Source organism: Terrapene carolina, unplaced genomic scaffold (genome assembly GCF_002925995.2).
Source record: "Terrapene carolina triunguis isolate 2854851 unplaced genomic scaffold, T_m_triunguis-2.0 Scaffold85, whole genome shotgun sequence".
NCBI lineage: Eukaryota > Metazoa > Chordata > Testudines > Emydidae > Terrapene > Terrapene triunguis.
The window spans coordinates 19,817,487-19,837,637 of NW_020664436.1; the positions used below are offsets into that span (position 1 = coordinate 19,817,487).

A 20,151-nucleotide genomic window follows, 5' to 3' on the forward strand; every position below is an offset into this window, starting at 1 on the left:
ATGATCCTCAACAGATGTAGAGACAGTGACTTCACAGTTTGGAAATTAAAAGGCATCCCAAAAATGTTTATGCAAGATTAGGTGACTTACAGCCACCAGTAGCCATAGCTGAAGCACTACTATTTGACCTGTTTTAATTTATATGTTCCTCTTTGTGTCAAAATAAATATTATTATTATATTATTATAATAAATAATAATGATAATACTTGGCTTTTCTTTTGTACCTTCCACCCAAGAATCTAAAAAGCTTTCCAAACAATAATGAATCAAGCTTTGCAACTATTATCTCCCATTTTACAGACGAGGAATCTGAAGCACAAAAGTTAAGCGACTTGCCCAATGTTACACAAGAAGTCTGCAACAAAGCTGGGAACATAACCTAGATCTACAGACTCCTCGGCCCGGACCTGCTTCTCATTTACATTAAGGCCCAATTAACCTTTCTGTGCTTCAATTTTCCCGTCAGTAAAACAGGGCTGATAATTTACCTCACAGGGGTATTGTAAGGATAAATTCATTCATTCATTCATGTATGTTTGAGATCTTCATGTGGAAAATAGTATATACAGGGGTCAATATCCTAAAGAATGGGTACTTAGGAGCCTTGCTTTAAGTCCATACTTAGAGATCTAAATAAGTGACCTGATTTTCAGAAGTGTTGTGCACCCAGCAGCTCCCACAAATCAATGAGAGATCCCTGGGAGCTTCTTTAAGTCCCTAATTATGGATTTAGGAGCCTAACAATAAGCACCTAGAAAATCTTGGTCCATATGTATAAAATATTATCAGGTAGAGTAATCTTCATCTCAGCCAGTGAATTTAAGATTCCCATGTGACAGTGAAATGCATTACTCGCCAGACCATTTGTTTGATCCATTTTAATTCTAACTTTGGTCTGTTTGTTCAGTATTTCTGTACCAGGTCTGCAAACAGTCTGCCTTACGCTTGATTTCTATTTCCACATGTAAATTGTCTCTTTGATGCCCTCTGCTGTCCATAGAATACAATATTGCTCTCAGAATAGCACAATTCTAGAGTATTACTGGGGGGGCGGTGTCACTTCCCCCCCCCCCCCATTTCTGCTGCATAGTTTGTCCACCTTGCTCTCCTTGTTCTATTCAGTAGCTGAAGAACAGCAAAACATTAATTAAAGCAGCACTTTGATATTAGCTTTGATTTGGGGAGAGACTGCCAAACCACAAATACCCAAAGATGACCAATTAAAATCAATATTTTAAAAGCACAAGCCAGCTACACACACATCTAAGCACCCATGCAGTTCAGTCTAATCTAAGTCAGAGTAGAGTCCACCAAAAACTCAGCTTTGACACATCCGTTCTCTGATGCTGCTGGAAATCTGAACCTAAATCTGGATCTGAATTTGGCAAATGACACCTGTTTATAACAGATTAAATGAACACCAATCCAAACCTTAACTATACCTCTGAACTATGGCCCCAATTCAGATATTTCTTTGGTGGGGGAGGAATTCCATGTCCCTCCCACACACACACACACACACACTGGCAGGGACCCGTTTCCAGTCCCTGTTTATCTCCCCTCCCCCCATCACAGGGACCCCAGGTGTCCTTGTCTCTGACCCACATAGTGTATGAGCCAGTGCCACCAGGAGTCAAGTTCTTGATGGACTCTCCTGTGCTCTGTCGTACAGGAACAGTTACCCTATACGCCCAGTTGCAACACCATTTGGCCCAGCTGCTCCTCCATCTGAATGGAGGGGCAGCTTGGCCAAATCTGAATGATGCTCCAGCAGCAGCCGTACTGATTTAGTATAGGACCGTGGCTTAAAAGTGGTCAGGCCATAGCTCACCCCCCACCAGCTATATGGCCTATGGAACTTTGAGCAAGTGCAAAAACCTTAGGGAAAATATTCGCCCCACCCCCCGAACCTCACCTAATTGGCGCTATTGCCTCTGAAGCCATGAAGGTTGTTCCCCCACTCACTCCTACCTAAATATCCTTCCTCTCTCTAATCCAGTTACCCTCCCCCCCACACTAAGCCCCCTGAGGAGAAGGGTTGGAGGCTGGAGTAAGGATAAAAACATGGGGGTGGAGCAACTAGATCAAGGGTGGGAACCATGTATCGATCTAATTTAGACAGCACAAATCACTGTACTGTCTAGATGCTGAATTGGAGTCAATGGGAAGCTGCATTTGGCAAATCCCACCTGCTGTGAGATCCTGCTTATTTCAGCAGTCAGATTATGTTTCTCGAAATCCAACCAGCCAGTCGTGCATTTTAATGTAATTACAGTGATTATTTGGAGCAGAACAACAAAATAATCATGTCACTATGCTACATCCAGTTCCACTTCATTCTTGGGTTCAGTATCCAACCAGCTCCAGCCGCCACTTTTTCCATTGTCCACTCTTTTAACTGCATCTAGAATGTTGAACCTTGGTCTTAAAAATGTAGTAACTGTGTACAGTCATCATGGTAACAATATGGGAATAGGTCTCAACCCCCAAGCAATTACATCAAAAGAAGTCTGCTATATATTATACTCACTAAAGAGATAAACAAAGATCCAAGGCTTTCTGAGGTACATTCTAGACTCCTATCTGATTTCTAAAGTTACTGGTTTTTAATAGCATGTTGGAATAAAAGAAGGCACTGAAAGAACCAAATGTTGTCCTAATCTTTAGGAAAAGGAATGGGCAGACACTAAGAAATTATAGACCATTAAACTTAACCATGGAGAGAAGCAAATTCTAGAGTCATCAAGCCGTTCCCAGGGCCGGCTCTGGCTTTTTTGCCGCCCCAGGCAAAAAAGCCTCCGGCCCCCCCCGGCGGCCGGGGGGAGGGCGCCGGGGGGGGAGGGCGGCCGGAGCCCCGGGGCGAGGGTGGCGAGCCCCGGCGGGGGCTCCGCTCTCCCCCCGGCGGCCGGGGGGAGGGCGCCGGAGGGGAGGGCGGCCGGAGCCCTGGGAGGAGCGCCGGGGGCAGGGCGGCGAGCCCCGGCGGGGGCTCGGCTCTCCCCCCGGCGGCCAGAGCGCAGGGGGCAGGGCGGCGAGAGGGCGGCGAGCCCCGGCTGGGGCTCAGCTCTCCCCCCGGCGGCCGGGGGGAGGGCGAGGGGGGGGGGAGGGCGGCCAGAGCGCCGAGGCGAGGGCGGCGAGCCCGGCTGTGGCCCCGCTCTCCCCGGCGGCCGGAGCGCCGCGCCACCCCCCTCCAGGTGCCGCCCCAAGCACCAGCTTGGGTGCCTGGTGCCTGGAGCCGGCCCTGGCCGTTCCACAACCCACATCTCCCCACACCCAAAACCTTTCCAATTCTTGTCTTCCCACCTCTGCAGAGAAACCATCAAGATGCATCGGGGGCCTTGGCTTTCCATGGCCAAGGAGGCGCCAGGACAATTTGGCCCCTGAGCTCTGCTGTTTAGCTTCTTTGGGATATGTATGCCTAGAGACCAAGGCCTATTGTCAAGTGTTTCCACATACCTTCTGCACCAATTGACACAAGTTTCACTCCTTTGCTGGCGATATAATCCAGGGCTTTGTTGACATTAGCAATTTTATGGAAGCGCATTTTTCCTCTGTCTGGTTTTGGTAGTCTTTCCCCTGTAGTACAACAAATCGAATGCAATTATACTTACAGGCACTTGGCAACAGACATAGAAGTGACTAGAAAACGCAGAATTTATGTGGTACATTTTCTAAAACCTAACAGTTATTCTGGAGGTATTTTTCTGAAAGAATGCCAAGTGCCTTTGAACAAACCCACGAAAATCAAAGAAGTGACTTACCTTGATCTTCTGGTACAGCAGTGAAACCTGAATAAAATGTTATGTTTGCCCAAACGTAAGAGGTATATAAATGGATACACTTTTCATATTTTATTGTGCTACTAGTGTCTGCTTTATAGTTGAAAGGAAGTAAAAAGGAAGTGAACAGGTCCTTCTTCATAGCTCATCATCCTTTCCTGCCTGATTACAAGAGGAGAAAGTCATATAAATCAGACAGCCATGTCATCCCTTGCTTTCTGTGTAAAATCTCCCCAAATCCATGGCATTTGAACAGCTGCTATCAGACAGCAGGATTGGCAGAGATGCACAAGAGGGAAGAGGAGTATCCTGGGAAAAATGCAGAATCTGAGGATCGGTGTGGTTAAATGGGGCCAAATCCCAGATATCAGGACCTTGTGGGCATCCCTGCCACCTCTGGACTCATCCCAACCTCATCCATCACTGGCAGACTGGCTAATTTCAGAGCCATGTTGCAACTGTCTGGTACCAAAGGCTGCATGACTATGTCTTCTCAAATGGTCAAGAGAGTAACTATATGTGAATAAATCCCCCATGCACAAATTCAAAGCCTTCCACACAAAAACATGACTTAGAAATGCTCCTTCCCTTGATCCTTTCCCTTTATCATCCAATATGCCCCTCCTAACCATCCCCTCTTCTCAGGGGCATCCTCGGCTAATCACACAGTCTGTTGGTGACTGCTCCCCACCTTTAAATGGCAGAGGAAATGGATGATTTAGCTGGTTTGCATAAATAAGTCAATAGGAACTGTTCGGTGCTCAGAAGTTTTGGAGATCAGGCCACTAATTATTTAAGGTCTCTAAATATGGATTTTGGAGCCTGATTTTAGGCACCAACTTTTGAAAAGCTTGCCCAATAATTAAAAAAAAAAGAAAAAAAAACTTGGAGTTCTCATACTAAGGGGTTAAAAACTGAATAAAATAAATTTGTGACCTACACATGGAGAGGAAAGGTAAACTAAAAGACTCTTAATTTCAGGGCCTGAGGACTGGTCCTTCCATGTCCCTCCAACAGCAGTTTGTGATATCACCCAAAGCCAAATGGTTCAGACAGCTGCAGTCATAGTATGGCTTTGGAACATCATCAGCTCAGAAGCACAGAACCTTGAACACCAGACTTTGCAGGTAAGGAAAAGCAGAGCCAGTTTTCAGCTCCTTTGTTTTAAAATGTATTCATCTGTAACTCTTTAAGCTCACTCATGCATTGTGCTCAGTTTTTTGATCTTTAACAGTCTTCATTCTTTTAAGAGAGTATTCACTTATTTTTTCCTACTGATGACACCTCACCCTGAGGCAGGCTAAGAAAAAAACTTTTTTTTTAATTGGCCAGTCCAAGGATAACCAGGATCTCAGAACTTGTTGTCCAACAAGAAGATGTGGTTATTTCAAAGGTTTTTATTTATTCATTTTCTGGTTTTGTTTCTGTAGGAATTAGGCAGGTGCACAATTTCCAATAGGAATATGCAGGAGGGAGACAAAAATGTGCGCACAATTCCCAATTGTGTGCAGTAGGATTCAGAACTGGAGGAATGGAGGCAGAAAAGGAATTTAGCAAAGCAGTAAGTGCCTGGTGGACAAATCATCCATTTCCTTTACTGTTCAAGAATATTTACAAAGAAACTGAGGTGAGAAACCACTTTTTATTTTCAGCCTCAGGTCAGATGCAGTGGCCCATCAACTTGCTCAGGATTCTTAAATACAGGTCAGCAGCTCCTCCAATGGACAGTGAACAGATCACTTGTCAGACTAGAGCTTTGCTGTCCCATGCAACTGGAAAACAAGATTGCTCCTAACCCTCCTGAAGGTCAAGGATTAACTTCTGCTATAGTTTTGCACTACAAAATCTCTACGAGGTTCTAGAGTCAGGGGCAGTGTTTACTAAATGCATTAGACATTTTCTTTCTAACAAACCTGAAATGACTTCCAAGAGGAGCATCAGTTTAAGGCCATTCCTGAAGTCCTCTTCAATGTTCTCAATCTGTGTGCCTGCTTTCCTGAGGTGGGAATTGCACCAAGCTGTAAAGGTCTGTAACAGCAGAAGAAAAACAAAATACTTGTCACCATGGCATCTTTCAAAGCAATTGCTGAACCATCTGAGTGAGCAAACACTGCAGATGAGACTGTCAAGACGGCCTGGGGCTTCTAGCAATATTGATAATCCTGGGGCTTACTAGTAATATTGATAAGAAACAAAGTGCCTTTTTTAAACACAGACTTTTTGAAAAAGAAATACAGCCCAATCTCTTGGAAGCTTTACAATGAGCCATGAACAGCCATTACAGAATCTGCACGACTTCTGTATTTCAATATGGCCTGATTCTTCATGGATTTATTTTTTTAAAATTTGGCTTCCTCCTTGTATTAACTTCCAGACTGTGACAACAATCTTGTGAAACAGGCAAGTGCAGAGATGGAAGTTTTCATGGTTAAATTTATCATGAAAGACAACATACAACAAGAGTACCTTTCTTTTTCTCTCACTCTGTAAAACCACTGAGCCTGATTATTTTGCCCAGTTCTCATTGCTAAGGCAGCGCCAGCCTAGACCAGACCTTACTAACCCCCAGTTTTGAGGCAGGCTGTTGAGCCTACCCTCAGCATGGTCTCAGCAGGGATTTCAGTCCTTCAACCACTACCAGGGGGAGTTGGGTCAGTGGCTGAAACAATGTTCCTTTCTTTTCCAACATTTCAGCCAGGGCCGGCTCCAGGCACCAGCCGACCAAGCACGTGCTTGGGGCGGCACCTTGTAAGGGGTGGCCAAACTTGGGGTGGTGAGGCGGCGCTCGGGTTTTTTTGTTTGTTTGTTTTGTTTCGGCGGGGTGGCGCTCGGGGTTTTGGGGGTTTTTTTGTTTTGGCGGGGCGGCACTCGGGGTTTTTGTTGTTGTTGTTTTTGGTTCAGCGGGGCGGCGCTCGGGTGGGGTTGTTTCTGGTTTTGGTTTGGCGGGGCGGCGGTCGGGGGGGTTGTTTTTGGTTTGGCGGGGTGGCGCTGGAGGGAGGTTGTTTTTGGTTTGGCGGGGCAGCGCTGGGCAGGGGGAGGGTGTTACGGCGGGGCGGGTTTTTTTTGGTTTTTTGTTTTTTGCTTGGGGCAGCAAAAAAGTTAGAGCCGGCCCTGATTTCAGCAAGCACCCTCCCTTCCCTCAGCTCCTCCTTCCTGCTCCAGTCGGAGAGGACATGAAAGGAGGGAGCACTTGGCAGAGGGTGGGAAATCGTGGCAGTTGCTGAAAAGAAAAGACTTTGAGGTACTTGTGGCAGGACAGGGGGAGAGCTGACAAGTGGGTAGAGACAAACTGGTGGCTTCACTGGGGGAAACAAGTAGGGCCCTACTAAATTCACAGTCCATTTTGGTCAATTTCACTAGTCAGAGGATTTTAAAAATTGTAAATTTCATGATTTCAGCTATTTAAATTTGAAATTTCATGGTGTTGTAACTATAGGGGTCCTGACTCAAAAAGGAGTTGTGTGTGTGTGTGGGGAGGGGGGGGTTGCAAGGTTATTGTAGGGGGGTTGCGGAACTGCCACCCTTACTTCTGCACTGCTGCTGGTGGTGGTGCTTCCTTCAGAGCTGGGTGGCTGGAGAGCGGTGGCCTCTGGCCAGGCACCGAGCTCTGAAGGCAGCACCGTCGCCAACAGCAACACAGAAGTAAGGATGGCATGGTATGGTATTGCCACCCTTACTTCTGCGCTGCTCCCTTCAGAGCTGGGCCCTTGGTCAGCAGTCGCCACTCTCTGGCCATCCAGCTCTGAAGGCAGCAGTGCAGAAGTAAGGGTAGCAATACTGAGACCTCCCCCTACAATAACATCCTTTCCTGCCTTATTACAAGAGGAGAAAGTCATATAAATCAGACAGCCATGTCATCCCTTGCTTTCTGTGTAAAATCTCCCCAAATCTATGGCATTTGAAGAGCTGCTATCAGACAGCAGTCAGGACTGTAGTGTGCATGCCTGTGCATTGTTGGAAAAAAGGTGTGTGTGTGTGTGTGTGTATTGTAGCAACCTGTATGGACTTGGAGGAAGGAGCCCAGGTTGCAGAAGAGAAGAGTCTGGAGAAAGCACCAGGACGTCAGTCTGTGTGCATATGGCTAGAATGTTAGCTGTAGCATCTCTCTACATAGTTCTCCTAATAAAGAGCCAGTTGAATTTTACAAGCCTGGAATCTTGGGTGTTATTATCCAGCATATGAAACAGACACAAGGTGTTTTACAGGCCTGGTAGGTGCTGCAACACCCAAATGCTATAGTGTTAACAAGCCTTAAGAGCTATATTATGGCTTTCAGGCAGAGCTCTGCACTGGGAGCAGTGTACTTGCACACTACACAAACAAGGGCTCTCAAAGCCTGTCCTATCAGATTCAGACACAGTGCCCCCGCTCCTTTTATTGAGGGTTATGTTGATCTCTTACTACGCACGTCAATGAATTCATCTCTCACCATTGCCACTAACTCCATAATGAAATTAACAATGATACCAGTAACTACAGGCCATGAAACCCAAATTGGATCTCCAGAATAAATAATTAACTTCTGATTCCAATTTCTGAAAGTGGAGGTCAGGACTTTTTTGCTGCTGAGCAAAGATTAATCGGATACTTGTGATCATTATCCAAGCAAATTAAAATATCGCCCACCTCTAATTCTTCTGTTGGCCTCTCTACTTTGTACTTACACAGTGTTTAAATGCCCCAATGATCAGCACAGTATAAGAACCTGAACAGAATATTCTAAAATAAAGTTCCATCAGAGGATCCCAAAGAGGTTTGAAAACATTAACTAATTCAAACAACATCCCTTAGAGATGGATACTTATTATACTAAGTTTACAGATGGATAAACTGTTATATGACTTGCTCACAGTAACTCAGTGGCAAAGCTAGACATAGAAGCTGGATGTTCTAGAACTCAGCCCCCGTAATCTAACCACTAGATAACACTACCTTTTTATTTCCGCTCATGTCTTTTGCTCTACCTACCTTCTCTTTTTTCTCATGTTATTGTTCATTTTATAAAGATTTTGAAGATACTGAGCAGCTGATGTTGCTACTCTATACAGAAATCAAAGATGCTACTTTGGCCCAATCAAACTGTTTTAAATGAGCAGACTGACAAGGGATCCGTTCATCTTCACTTTTATAGATTGTCCCACAAAGCCTTTTCTGGGCTGATTTTTGCTTTCCTTTTTATTACATTTTTGTGTGTCTGAACATTAAATCAAAACAGATCCACAAACTGAAAATTACCAACATAAGACATGGACTCACACCTGTAGTCTCTCAAAAATGGTAAACTTAAAAAAACTATTGGATTACTACCCACAAAACCTATACAATGGGCTAAATGAAGTTCTGTTGAAGCACTATTCCTTTTTATGGTATTAAACCCACTTATACCAGACAACTACAGCTTCTCACAGGAACATTTTTTCCCACTGCGATTCCTTTGTTATGTTTGTTCATGAAATGCTGTTATCTGTATTTCAGTTGTCTTGTGCCTCATTGAAAGCACAGCTAATGTACATTCCAGCAGACTATCTGCATGTGACTTTATAATCCAATGGCCTCAAAAAACTGGCTTGTTTCCCTAGAACTAAACACGGCTATATGGACATCATTTAATTTCGAAGGAGAGTCTATTACTGATTTCACTAATGCCACAGATAAGAAGTTGCTGAACAAAACTCACTACACATTAACCTTGCAATGCCTTCCACAGTCCACATTTTGTTTAATCCTCATTTTTTCGCTCTCTCATTTTGATCCCATTTGTTGAGAGCATAAATTGGCATTGCTCTGGCTCGGACTAGTAATTCTAACAACGTTGTTACGCAGCAATTCAAAGCAAGCTCCTGGAGATCAAAACACAACCAGCATAGAACACTATATCCTTCCGATCTTAAATCCTTTGGGATTGAAATTAGGATGAACTAGGAAAAGCAAATTATTTTCAGTGCTGACCTGTTGGGAGCATATCAGAGTAGCAGACTGCCATGATGAGCAGGGTGGAACTGACATCACAGAGCAGTAGTATATGCTAAAATAGGTGCAAATAAATGCCTGGAACATTGGCCTTTTCCGATTTGAATTTATTTGCAAAAAGCAGACTCTAAATTTAAAAAAAAATGCCCATCAGAAAAACCACCAGTACAAGGAAACCGGTGTTGTCACTCTAAGCAGAGAGAGCAGTGAAAGAAAGGGCAAGGACTTTGAACTACTCTCTTACCCCTATAGGAAACTTCCCCATAACACACCACCAATCGTGTCAATCCTGATTTGGAAAGCCTATTTTGAGGGTTTACAGAGTAATTCAGGTTTTATGCAGGCAGCACTTGGCCTCTCTGTGAAGACCACCAACAGGGTTGTCTGTCATTTGTGATGTAAAAATATGTTCACTGAAAACTGGCCTGAAGACCAAATTGATTTCATGTAGGCTACTGAATCGCCATGAACATGTGGATTTGCAATCATCGGGATAACCCTAACTTGCAGTCCTAGAGCAAGTAACTCCCAAAAACTGTGTGTACTTTCGTAAGGATGCAAATTGAAGGACATAGTATTTCTGATGGAATAAACAACATGTATGAAGGCAGAAAAGGTCCTACAGTCATAGGAAAGCCCACATGTTGCATATGTTAGCGTCCTGATAAAAAATTAACTTTCTTTTGATGCTGCTTCAGAGTTATAAAAGGAGAACACTACTGTAATTATGAGTCTTTGGTCCTGATGTAACATTTGCGATATTTACTTGAGAAAGTGCCAGTTGTGTCTCACAAAAAGGCTAACGCTCCCTTTGACTGATTCAATGGAACCAAAGAAAGATGGGTCGGAATAACTTTCTTAAGTTTCCTATACTAATTACACCACCTATTTAAAATTCAAACTGATTTTAAAAGAGTTCTTGCTTTCTCTCCCAAAACAGCTACTGGCCTTCCTGAATCATTTCTTTTTGTTTCTAACCCTACCCATGATTATTCCATAAGATAAAAATAGACAGTGCTCAATGGCAATCGAGCAATGATAGATCAAAATATACATACATATACACAGTGCAACACTAGTAAGAAACTTAATACTTTATATTTCTGTTTTGTGAAGCAGCACAACTGCCTTGTGGACCTTGCAGTCTACTGAACACGGGACAGAGGAGCAAGCTCAGTTAAAGTGATCTTTATAACTAGATCTTCAGGCCTGTCAGAGAATTGGAAAATATAAGCTGGCAGTGTTTCCTAAAAGGGTGTGCATTTATGTGTTAATACACACACTTGGGTGACTCCTGCTACTTACTTCAAAGGGGCAATTGCTTAAAACTGACAATTATTTTGCTTCACAGCACTGATCCTGATATATCCCCGCTTTCTCAAATGGTGGCAATTGGGATTGTTCATTACTTCAAGCCTAAATGGGATGCAATGACTCACTCTGTAGCTATATGTGGTATTTCTGTGCTCTGAGTACATGGCGAGAGTGCTGCAGAGAGAAAGCCAGCCAGAACATTCCTATTAGAGGAGACTGAAGTCTCTCTTTGAAGCACAGCCAGTTTCTGCCTATTATCCATATTTCAAAATGTAAGCCCTGATCCTGCAATGTGACCTGCTAGCATGGACTTCTGTCCCCATGGGACTTCAGCATCGGGGCCTTTCTCTCCACTTGAGACACAATCTGCATGCTAACTGTATGCATGTAACAAAGAAACTTTACCGTTATTTTTAGTTTAGAAAGAGAGAGAGAGAACAGTTTCCCTATTGGCACAACTTATACTTGTTGCATAGATGTGATACAACACACACATTGGGCCAAATTCAGAGGTATCGTAGGCAGGTCAATGAAGCTGCACTCTTATCTCAGGGATGAATCTAGCCCATTACTGTTATCATATCTGAGTAAGAATATAGAAATCAAGATAGAAAACACAAACAGTTAGGTCATTTGATTCATCCACCTGCCAGTGCAGAAAGACTTCCTACACAGTATCTGCTAAACCTATTTTAGCTGTGACAAAAGATGGTGTTCCTGTCAGTCTCCCTGGAGGACAATTCAACAGTCTAAGAAATCTCACCTTTAGGAAATTCTCCCTTCCCCTCTAATATTTAACTTAAATTCTCATTTTCTCTCTCTTGTCCTGTTACTCCTAGTTATAAACCTCTTGGATGGCTCTAAACAAAACCTCATTACTAAAGTATAAATTAAAAAAACACACATGCACACTCAGCAAACTACATGATCTGGTCTTCCTTTAACAAGTGTATATGGGAATTACTAGTATCCTTATTAATTAGGATGGAATAAGAAATTAAAGTGTTGATTCATTTCAACTTACAGTCAGACATACTGTACTCTGGAGTCTGTTTTTTTAATGTAGTGGTGATTGCTTGCCACAATAATTTGTAATAATTTTATTTATAAATGAACTCTTGACCCCCCCACCAAGGGGCACAGGATGATGGAAAAACCACAATGGGGGTTCTTATGGCTAATGCAAAAGTACTTAGAGTGAGGAGATCATTAAGAGCTCAGAAACAACTCTCAGCAATTTTTGCAGCACTGTAAAATATTTTGCAACTTCTAAGCTGTCTTAAAAAAAATCAAAGTAAGTGTTTTTCACTGCTAAAATCTATCCCTCGTAATAGAACAGTTACCCTGTTAAACTGTCTTGCAGAAAATTGTCTCAAGCAGACAGTAGCCAAGGCCAAGTGTATATGTGGGGTAAGAAGGAAGAGAAAATGGGTTAAAAAGAAACACACGGTGGATGAAATTCTGTTCCCACTCAAGTCAATGGAAAAAGTGCCATTGACTTTAGTGAGGTCAGGATTTCACTGTTTTTTATCAGGTTATTCCATAATTTTCCACCCTGGGGTTTCTTCCATCTTGCTCTGAAGCATCTGGTATTCACCATTGTCAGAGACAGGATACTGAATTGAAATGATCATTGATATACTCTCCTATCACAATTCTTACTCTTATGCATAGCAAGGTCACCTCAGCCACATGGCATATATATTACTGTTTTGTATTTTGTTTTCCCAGGTAAGCATGCAGATTAATATATTACTTAATAGCTTACTATTTATGCTGTAAAATAAATACCATGCAAACATATAGGAGATGAAACACAGACAAGTTGATATCATTGGAACGTTGACGTCTGCATTTTTCGCCTTTGTGATTTTAACTGTGCAAGTGTAAAACGTTAGGAAAAATGCTGAAAAGCCAAAGTGACAATATTTAAAATGTCAAGAGAGTTCCACAGTTTAGGGGCCACTAGAACAAAGGCTTTGTCACCCACTGACTTAAAGTGTGATAGTGGAACTGTAAAAGGGGGACTGATTTCCAGAGGTGCTGAACACCTACACTTCTTCCAGCTGAAGCCAGTGGGAGCTGCAGGCCCTCAGAATGCAAATACCCACCAGGACAAGACTTAAGGAGCAGGTCTCAATATATCCAGGCCCCTCTCCATTAAGAGCCCAAAAAGCCAAAAAGACCAGCCTCTTTATAGGCAGTCATTGCTAAGTTGGAATAATATGATCATATTACTCCTCCCTGTGAACAGGCGCTCTGCTGCCTTCTGCACAAGCCACAAACAGCAAAGAGACCCAGCTGGAAGCCCTGCACAGAGGAAGCTACAATAACTATGGAATGATAATATTGCCATAAATGTACACAATTTTCTCCATTGTGGGAAGGAAACCTTTTAAATTGGAACTTCCTTTACTGTACCTTGTCATTTTTCTCTTGGCAATTGCTGAAGTGACCTATCTACACTATTTTTACCATTTAATACGAAGTGCAGCTTGTACCATCATTGTACATAATATCTTGCTTCTGCTGCTCTGTAGTTTGCTGCTGGGTAAAACAACAGTAGCTATTACTGTTTGCTGTTTGTACTACTGTAGCACCTAGAGGCCGTAGCGTGCCAGGCACAGTACAAACACACAGTGAGAGAAGGTCCTTGCCTCAAAAAAGAGCTTACAGGCTATATGAACAAGACAGACAAAGGGTGAAAGGGAGAACAGAGGTGAAGATATTTGCCCAAAGACACACAGGAGGTCAGTGGCAAAGCCAGAAATAAATGACAGAAAACAGGCCAGCCCTGTGCAGCCATGTGGTAATATGTGGCAAGTGCAGTGAAACTGCCTATCACCATTTTATTTAACTTGCAGTTTTAAATGTAGCCTTATGGATATTAATTGACGTGTGGGGGGGGGTTTCTACACATGTGTAGAAACAGCTGCACCATTACTGAGTTGGTATGAACTAGAAATAATAAATAAAGCATTAGATTTTTTTTTCCAGTTGTTTGAACTCGAGTTTGTATTTTACCCCTTTTCTTTTTTTTCACCCCAAAACAAAAGCCAAAATGCACCTGGTACAATTTAATAAAATAACTAGGGTGACCTACAGTTCTGGAGCCTTAAATCCTACCTCTTCTCTAAGTGTCATTTTTACAGGAACTTAATGTTATTCAATCACTGAGTGATAGGAAGTCCTCTACTGGCCAAGCGAAATGTTAAGGCTAACAGAACATAGCACAGCAACTTGCTAACTGAATTTGATTATGTGAATAATGTAAATATTTGAAGTGGGTGAACTCTCTAGGGTGGTCCAAGGGATTATGTACCATACGTAGAAGTCATTGGAAGAAATCAAGAAAAGGAAAATCTAGGCTAAATATCATGGAAAAATTCCTGACAGTGAGGTCATTTAAACTTAAAGAACCATCTTACATGGGAAAACTAGAAAAGGCACTAGAAAATAAAGAGTCACAAGGTCACAGAATTCAGAGATGGAAAAGCCCTACTAAGCTCCAGCCCCTCTGTCTGAAAGTGCAGTAGTGGTCATATCAGAGATTAAATTGATACCACACTGGATCATAGTACTGAACAGTCCATCCTACAAGCGGATCAACTCCATAAACTGAAAGGTCTTTTCTCATCTCTGATTCCCACAACTCTATTATTCCTGGGGTATATAATTAAAGAGGCACATTCCCCACGCAGTAGACAAAATGTAAGTTCCACTAGCATTAATGGGAATTCTACTCACACAGAACAGCCAGGGAAGACTTTAGCCCTTCCAAAGCAGGTGGTCTAATCCTATGTGAGGATAGGGTTTCTTGGAAAATACGCAACCCCCATCACTGTGTGACTACATGTCCATTTCACAGGCCTGATTATTGCCAAAAAAAGCTGAAGATTCTAAAGCATTTAAATATCACTTTAAGAATAACTTTAGGAGATCACCACCAAGGCTGGACACTGGCAAATGTCAAGAAGATCATCAAGCATTTTGTTACCGTTACAGTAGTGCTTTCTTTTAGTGGAGTCAACAGGAAAAAGGCTGCATTACCCCACCAGTGTAAAAACCCACCAGGCAGAGAAGTTACAGGGGAAATTGCATGTGGATCACTGTATACACTGTTCCCAACTCATTGTCATCTCCTTGTGAGGGAAGGGTTTTTCAGGACTATTACAGAAGTGGGTGGGTGAGGTTCTGTGGCCTGCAGTGTGCAGGAGGTCAGACTAGAATCTAGTCACTAGATGATCATGATGGTCCCTTCTGACCTTAAAGTCTATGAGACTGTAGAAGGGATAAGACTATCAGTATAAGTGTGGATATTTCAGTAGATCCACAGGGAAATCCAATAGCTTAGGAGCATCCCGCAAAGAGCCTGCATGATTCATTCTGAACTCTGGAAGCCGCACTGATATTGGCTCCCCTCCTAGACCGCCAAACTATCCCTACTCCAAGCCCTGATCCAAAGCCAGCTGAAAGCAATAGGTGTTTTTCCATTGACTTAATTGGGCTCTGGATCAGGCCTCAGATTTGGAAGAAGGCGTGGAGCAAGAGTTAATACTGCAACTGTCAGCATTAACTCCTAATATAAACTCCATGGCGATGCCAAGGACGATACCATCCAGCTAGAGCACTATTAAATATTTTAAATAATATAGATACTATAAATTGAAATATAAAATAATGAAAAACAAGGAAGCCATATTGTCAGCCTGATTACCTGTAGCAAGACAAGACGATTGGTGCTGCAGCCTGAGACAAAGGATGCTGCAGCTAGAGACACAAGGGAACAAACCCAGAAATGACACAGCCGCCTAAATTCCTACTGTAACGTGCAGTCTAGTGTTTGTGTACGGTATTACCCTCTACTGGCTGGAACTGCTTAGTTGCATTTCATAGGTCCTACTATTGTAAAAATCACCAGCCTAAATCTGTGTGAATTTGCAGATAAGGCCACAGAATACAGTTCAATATACAGTCAATCTAGCTTGAAAAAGATGGCCAGTATACAGAATTTCATTCCTTTCACCGATTTCTACAGGGGCTTTTGCTGTGAGAGCCAAAACAATGTGCCAGCTCCATTATAGTTCATTAGCTCTCGCTCTCTCACACCAACAGCCCTGTTCTAGCAAACAAAAATAATAAATTTATATGGTCTCAGAGCTAGTAAATAAAGCTGCAGCAGCACAGGACTGGTAATGGTATTCTTAAGCATAAGCTTGTCACCTCAGGATGGACAGCAGCAGTTTAGACACGGTCATCTGGAAATCCTGGCTCCACCAACCATACCTGGTGCTCAGAGATGGTACATTGGCTGCCCACCTTCCTAGGGCATTGCATCTTTCACAAGTTAATCTGACTCTCTGATTACACCATAGGGACCTACAACTTCAGAGAACAGCAGGTATAATGTTCCAAGTGCCCTCTCTCCTGCGGAAAGTTTCATTACCACTGATGACACAGGCCTTGTTACAAGACAAGTTTGATTGCAGCAGGCATCTAGGCAATCCATCACAACCAGGGGAGTTCTCAACTTTTATGCAATATCAAAAAAACCTGCCTGATTTCCAATTTTAAAGTTCTTTAATTATTAAATAGAAGAGAACCAAAGGCTGCAAAGTTTGGATTCTTATCTAGAGCTGAAAAAAGTTCCGGATCCAAGGATTTGGTTCAGGACCACCTCTATTTTTAACAGCATTCAAGAATGAAAGCTAGATGTGCAAATAGACCCTTTACCGTAACAGAATACTCACCAAAAAAAACCCCGAGAAGATTCCAATAGAAACCTTCATTCAAAGAAGGCATGCATCTCAGTCATTAAAAAAAGTGCAAGTGGATTTTCATCTTCAGTGTCATTACAGTCAATTTTGTTATCCCAGAGATAAATTTGGCCCATTCAATTGAAGGAATTGAAAAAAACTAAGTAAACTGTCGGCAAAAGTAGGATCTGTTTCTAATGTATTTTTTATTCTGATTAATTTCCAGTGCATTATGACTATGGAAATCTGGCAAAGCATGCTGAAGTAAAGTTACTAGTGAAGAGAAAGGACAGTCATATGGGTAATGCAAGGGTTGAAGTTGTGAAGATAACTGTCTAAACACAAGTGAGTGTAAATAGATGCAGTGCTGACTTTGTGAAATTGCAGACACATAGCTCCATTGCCTCTGCTATTAGCTTTGCCCAATTAATTAAACTACGAAGATTAGTATCAGTCTTATTTTAAATCAGAACTCTACGGGGGGCAATGAAACTCTCAAGAAGCAGGTCAGTCTCATGTTGCTGCTGCCTAGGAAAGCAATGAGCAACAGCAGAGGGAGGCATGGGACCTATGTACTTGGTAGAACTAAAAACAAAAACTGAGGCTGGGAAAGAGGTGGATTAGCAGAAACTCCCAGCTTCATCACCATCCATGCAGGTTCTAGGGTGGGAGTTGAGAACAGAGAGAGAGAATGCTCCTTTTTCTTTCCAGGTACCAGAGGAGTTGTGGGGCAGGGAGGCCTTCAAATTTACCAAACATCTGCTAGCCAGAGACTACAAAAAATGGAGCCCCTCAACAACATCCAGGGTCAACGCCCTCCATGCACCAACTGGCACTGGATCTTGGCTTTTTATCTTTGGGCTGTCCCTGGACAGTTCCCTCTTCCCCATTTTTGTATTATCCCCTGATTTAAGTTACAAAAGAGAAGTATGATATTGGGGGACGCTTAGGGTGGAATGGGGGGAGGGGAAAGAACATTAAACAGAAAGAAAAAACAGGGGAAAAGAGAGAATACAATGTAGGAAAATGATACACCATGAACTATTATAGGAAAGGCATGGAGTAAAAAGGAGGCAAACCTGGAAAGGGAACAATATAAACCAAAAGCAAGAGTAATAGAGGAAATTATGTATTTTAAAATGTATTAAATAGAAATTTGATTGACATATTACAATTAAATACAGTCCTAATATTTCTTCCTTTAAATTAAATACAGTACATGAACACTGCAGGGAGTAGATATCTTCCACCCTGGCTAGTAGTCATTAAATTTTCCAAGGCCTGGGTTATGGCCCTGAATTAAAAATTATGAGATCCAGGTTCTGTTCCCGGTTTTGCCACTAACTTTAGCAAATTACTGAGGGTGGAGATTTCAAAAATGTTCAACATTGGCCTCACTCTGCTGAGCATTTTTGCAAATTCCTCCCACGACTCCTAGTCCAGGCCATAACCCATTTGACACCAATGGGAGCAGGGCAAGGCCAATGCTGAGTGCTTTGGAAAATATAAATGTTCATCTTTCTGTACCTCAGTTGGTCACCTGTAAAATGGGGATAATAAAACTTCCCTATCTCAAAGGAATATTGTGAGGATAAAGTCATCCGTATTTGTGAGGTGATCAGACACCAGAGCAATGAGCACCGTAAAAAAGTCTAATAAATAAAAGGCAGTGGAGGAGGTTAGAAAGTTCACAAAGCTATACATATGTTGTAATAAACATATTCTAAATTAAATCAAATTCAATACCTATCACAAACAGATGGAAGACAACTCATAATAATTACAAACATATTTAAAAAGCTGGTCTCCATTATCTAAGTGGAATCTTGAATTGAAAAATCAAAAGCTAGCTGTTCAGCCTAAGCCCATTTACTACTATTGTAAGTCTAGTTGCATGCTAGCAGGGCCATCCCTAGCCATTTTGGTGCCCTACGCAGCCCCCCACGGGGGGTGGAGGGTGGCCCCAGGCCTCCGCAGGGGGGCAGGAGCAGGTTTGGGGGGTAGGGGGGAAACCGTCCTCCAGCACAATCCGACGGAGTGGGTTGGGGCCGGTAATTGCAGGGCGGGCCTGACCCCGCACAGACGTGGCGGCGCGAAGTGGAGTGATCCAGCCCCAGCCTGCTCCACTCTGCTCCCCTGGATCCCAGCCTTGGGACTTGGGGGGTAGGGAGGAACTGCCCCCCAGCACTCACCGGTGGTGCGGCGCGGGCTGGGTCGCTGCACTTACCGCCGTCTGGTGAGTGCAGGGCATGCCAGACCCCTGCTGCAGTCCTCAGGGGAAGGGGTGGAGTGGGGGGCATGGCTGGGTGGGAGCAGGGGCGGGAAGAGGTGGGGCTGGGGTGGAGCACGGGCAGGGGCTTTGGGGAAGGGGTGGAGTGAGGGGGCTGGGCCGGAGGCCATGGGGAAGAGGCGGAGCAGGGGCTGGAGCAGCATGCAGCTGTGTAGAGCACCAGGAAATTTGGGGCACCAAATTTCCTGATGCCCTACACAGCTGCGTACTTTGCGTATGGGTAAGGATGGCCCTGCGTGCTAGTTATCTTCCCACTACCCCCTGGAAAAATTTTAGTGAATGCTTTTCCTTGTGAAATGTGCCAGAGTGACAGCTCTGGAGACAGAAGTAATCTTTCTAGCCACAGCATGGAGAATGGTTGTGCAAATGGTCCTTAACTGCCCCACAAATGTTCCCTTCAGATTACTTCTATGAGTGAAGTAGTGATTTAGCTTTTCTGTCCATTACACCTGTGTTGTTATTGCTATTACAAGCTAGGCCCCATTGTGCAAGGCACAGTTCAGAAAGCCCACAACCTAGGACCAATCTTTGGCCTCTCCAGTGAGGCTGCCAAGTGTGATGATTTATGCAATGTGGACAGCTGTCCACTGAGAGTGAAACTGAGCATGCCAACTCATTTCACACCGGCTAGTAAACAGCTTCCAAGTCTTAACAACTTTGTCACTATCCACATGGCCTCTGGATTCAAAACTGTGACCTAAAACTGAAAGGCTCCATATCTCCAGTATCCTGAGCTATCCAATCCCCAGTATACAAATTAATTTCCAGGCTCTTGTTAATATTGAAATAGGGAGTTCAATTCCTTAATATGGTCACTACCCTGCTGATTAGTAGTAGATTTCAGGGTCTTGCAGGTTGGTTTCCTGTTGGAGAAGACATCAGTGATGTGGAGTCTGGGTATTTTCATAGTATAGCTTGTTTATGTACACTATACACACCCATCTTTGAACAGAATTGGTCATAAATGGCATACAGGTAATTCCTGCTTTCAGAAACCTCAGTTCAACACCAATGCCCTGCCTCAGGAAGCAACTCTGCACAAA

The 20,151-nt window shown here is 43.2% G+C and overlaps 1 protein-coding gene across 3 annotated transcripts in view; it reads right to left on the reverse strand.

Annotated features, from left to right (window-relative positions):
• ACTN2 (actinin alpha 2) overlaps positions 1–20,151 on the reverse strand; it is an 88,039-nt gene that overhangs the window by 48,483 nt on the left and 19,405 nt on the right. For all 3 annotated transcript variants that reach the window (XM_024198469.3, XM_024198470.3, XM_024198471.3), the window contains exons 2-3: positions 5,692–5,806; positions 3,456–3,575 (exon numbers count right to left, since the gene is read on the reverse strand). In XM_024198469.3, the coding sequence (XP_024054237.1) occupies positions 3,456–3,575; positions 5,692–5,806 (235 nt within the window). The remainder of the gene's footprint in view (positions 1–3,455; positions 3,576–5,691; positions 5,807–20,151) is intronic.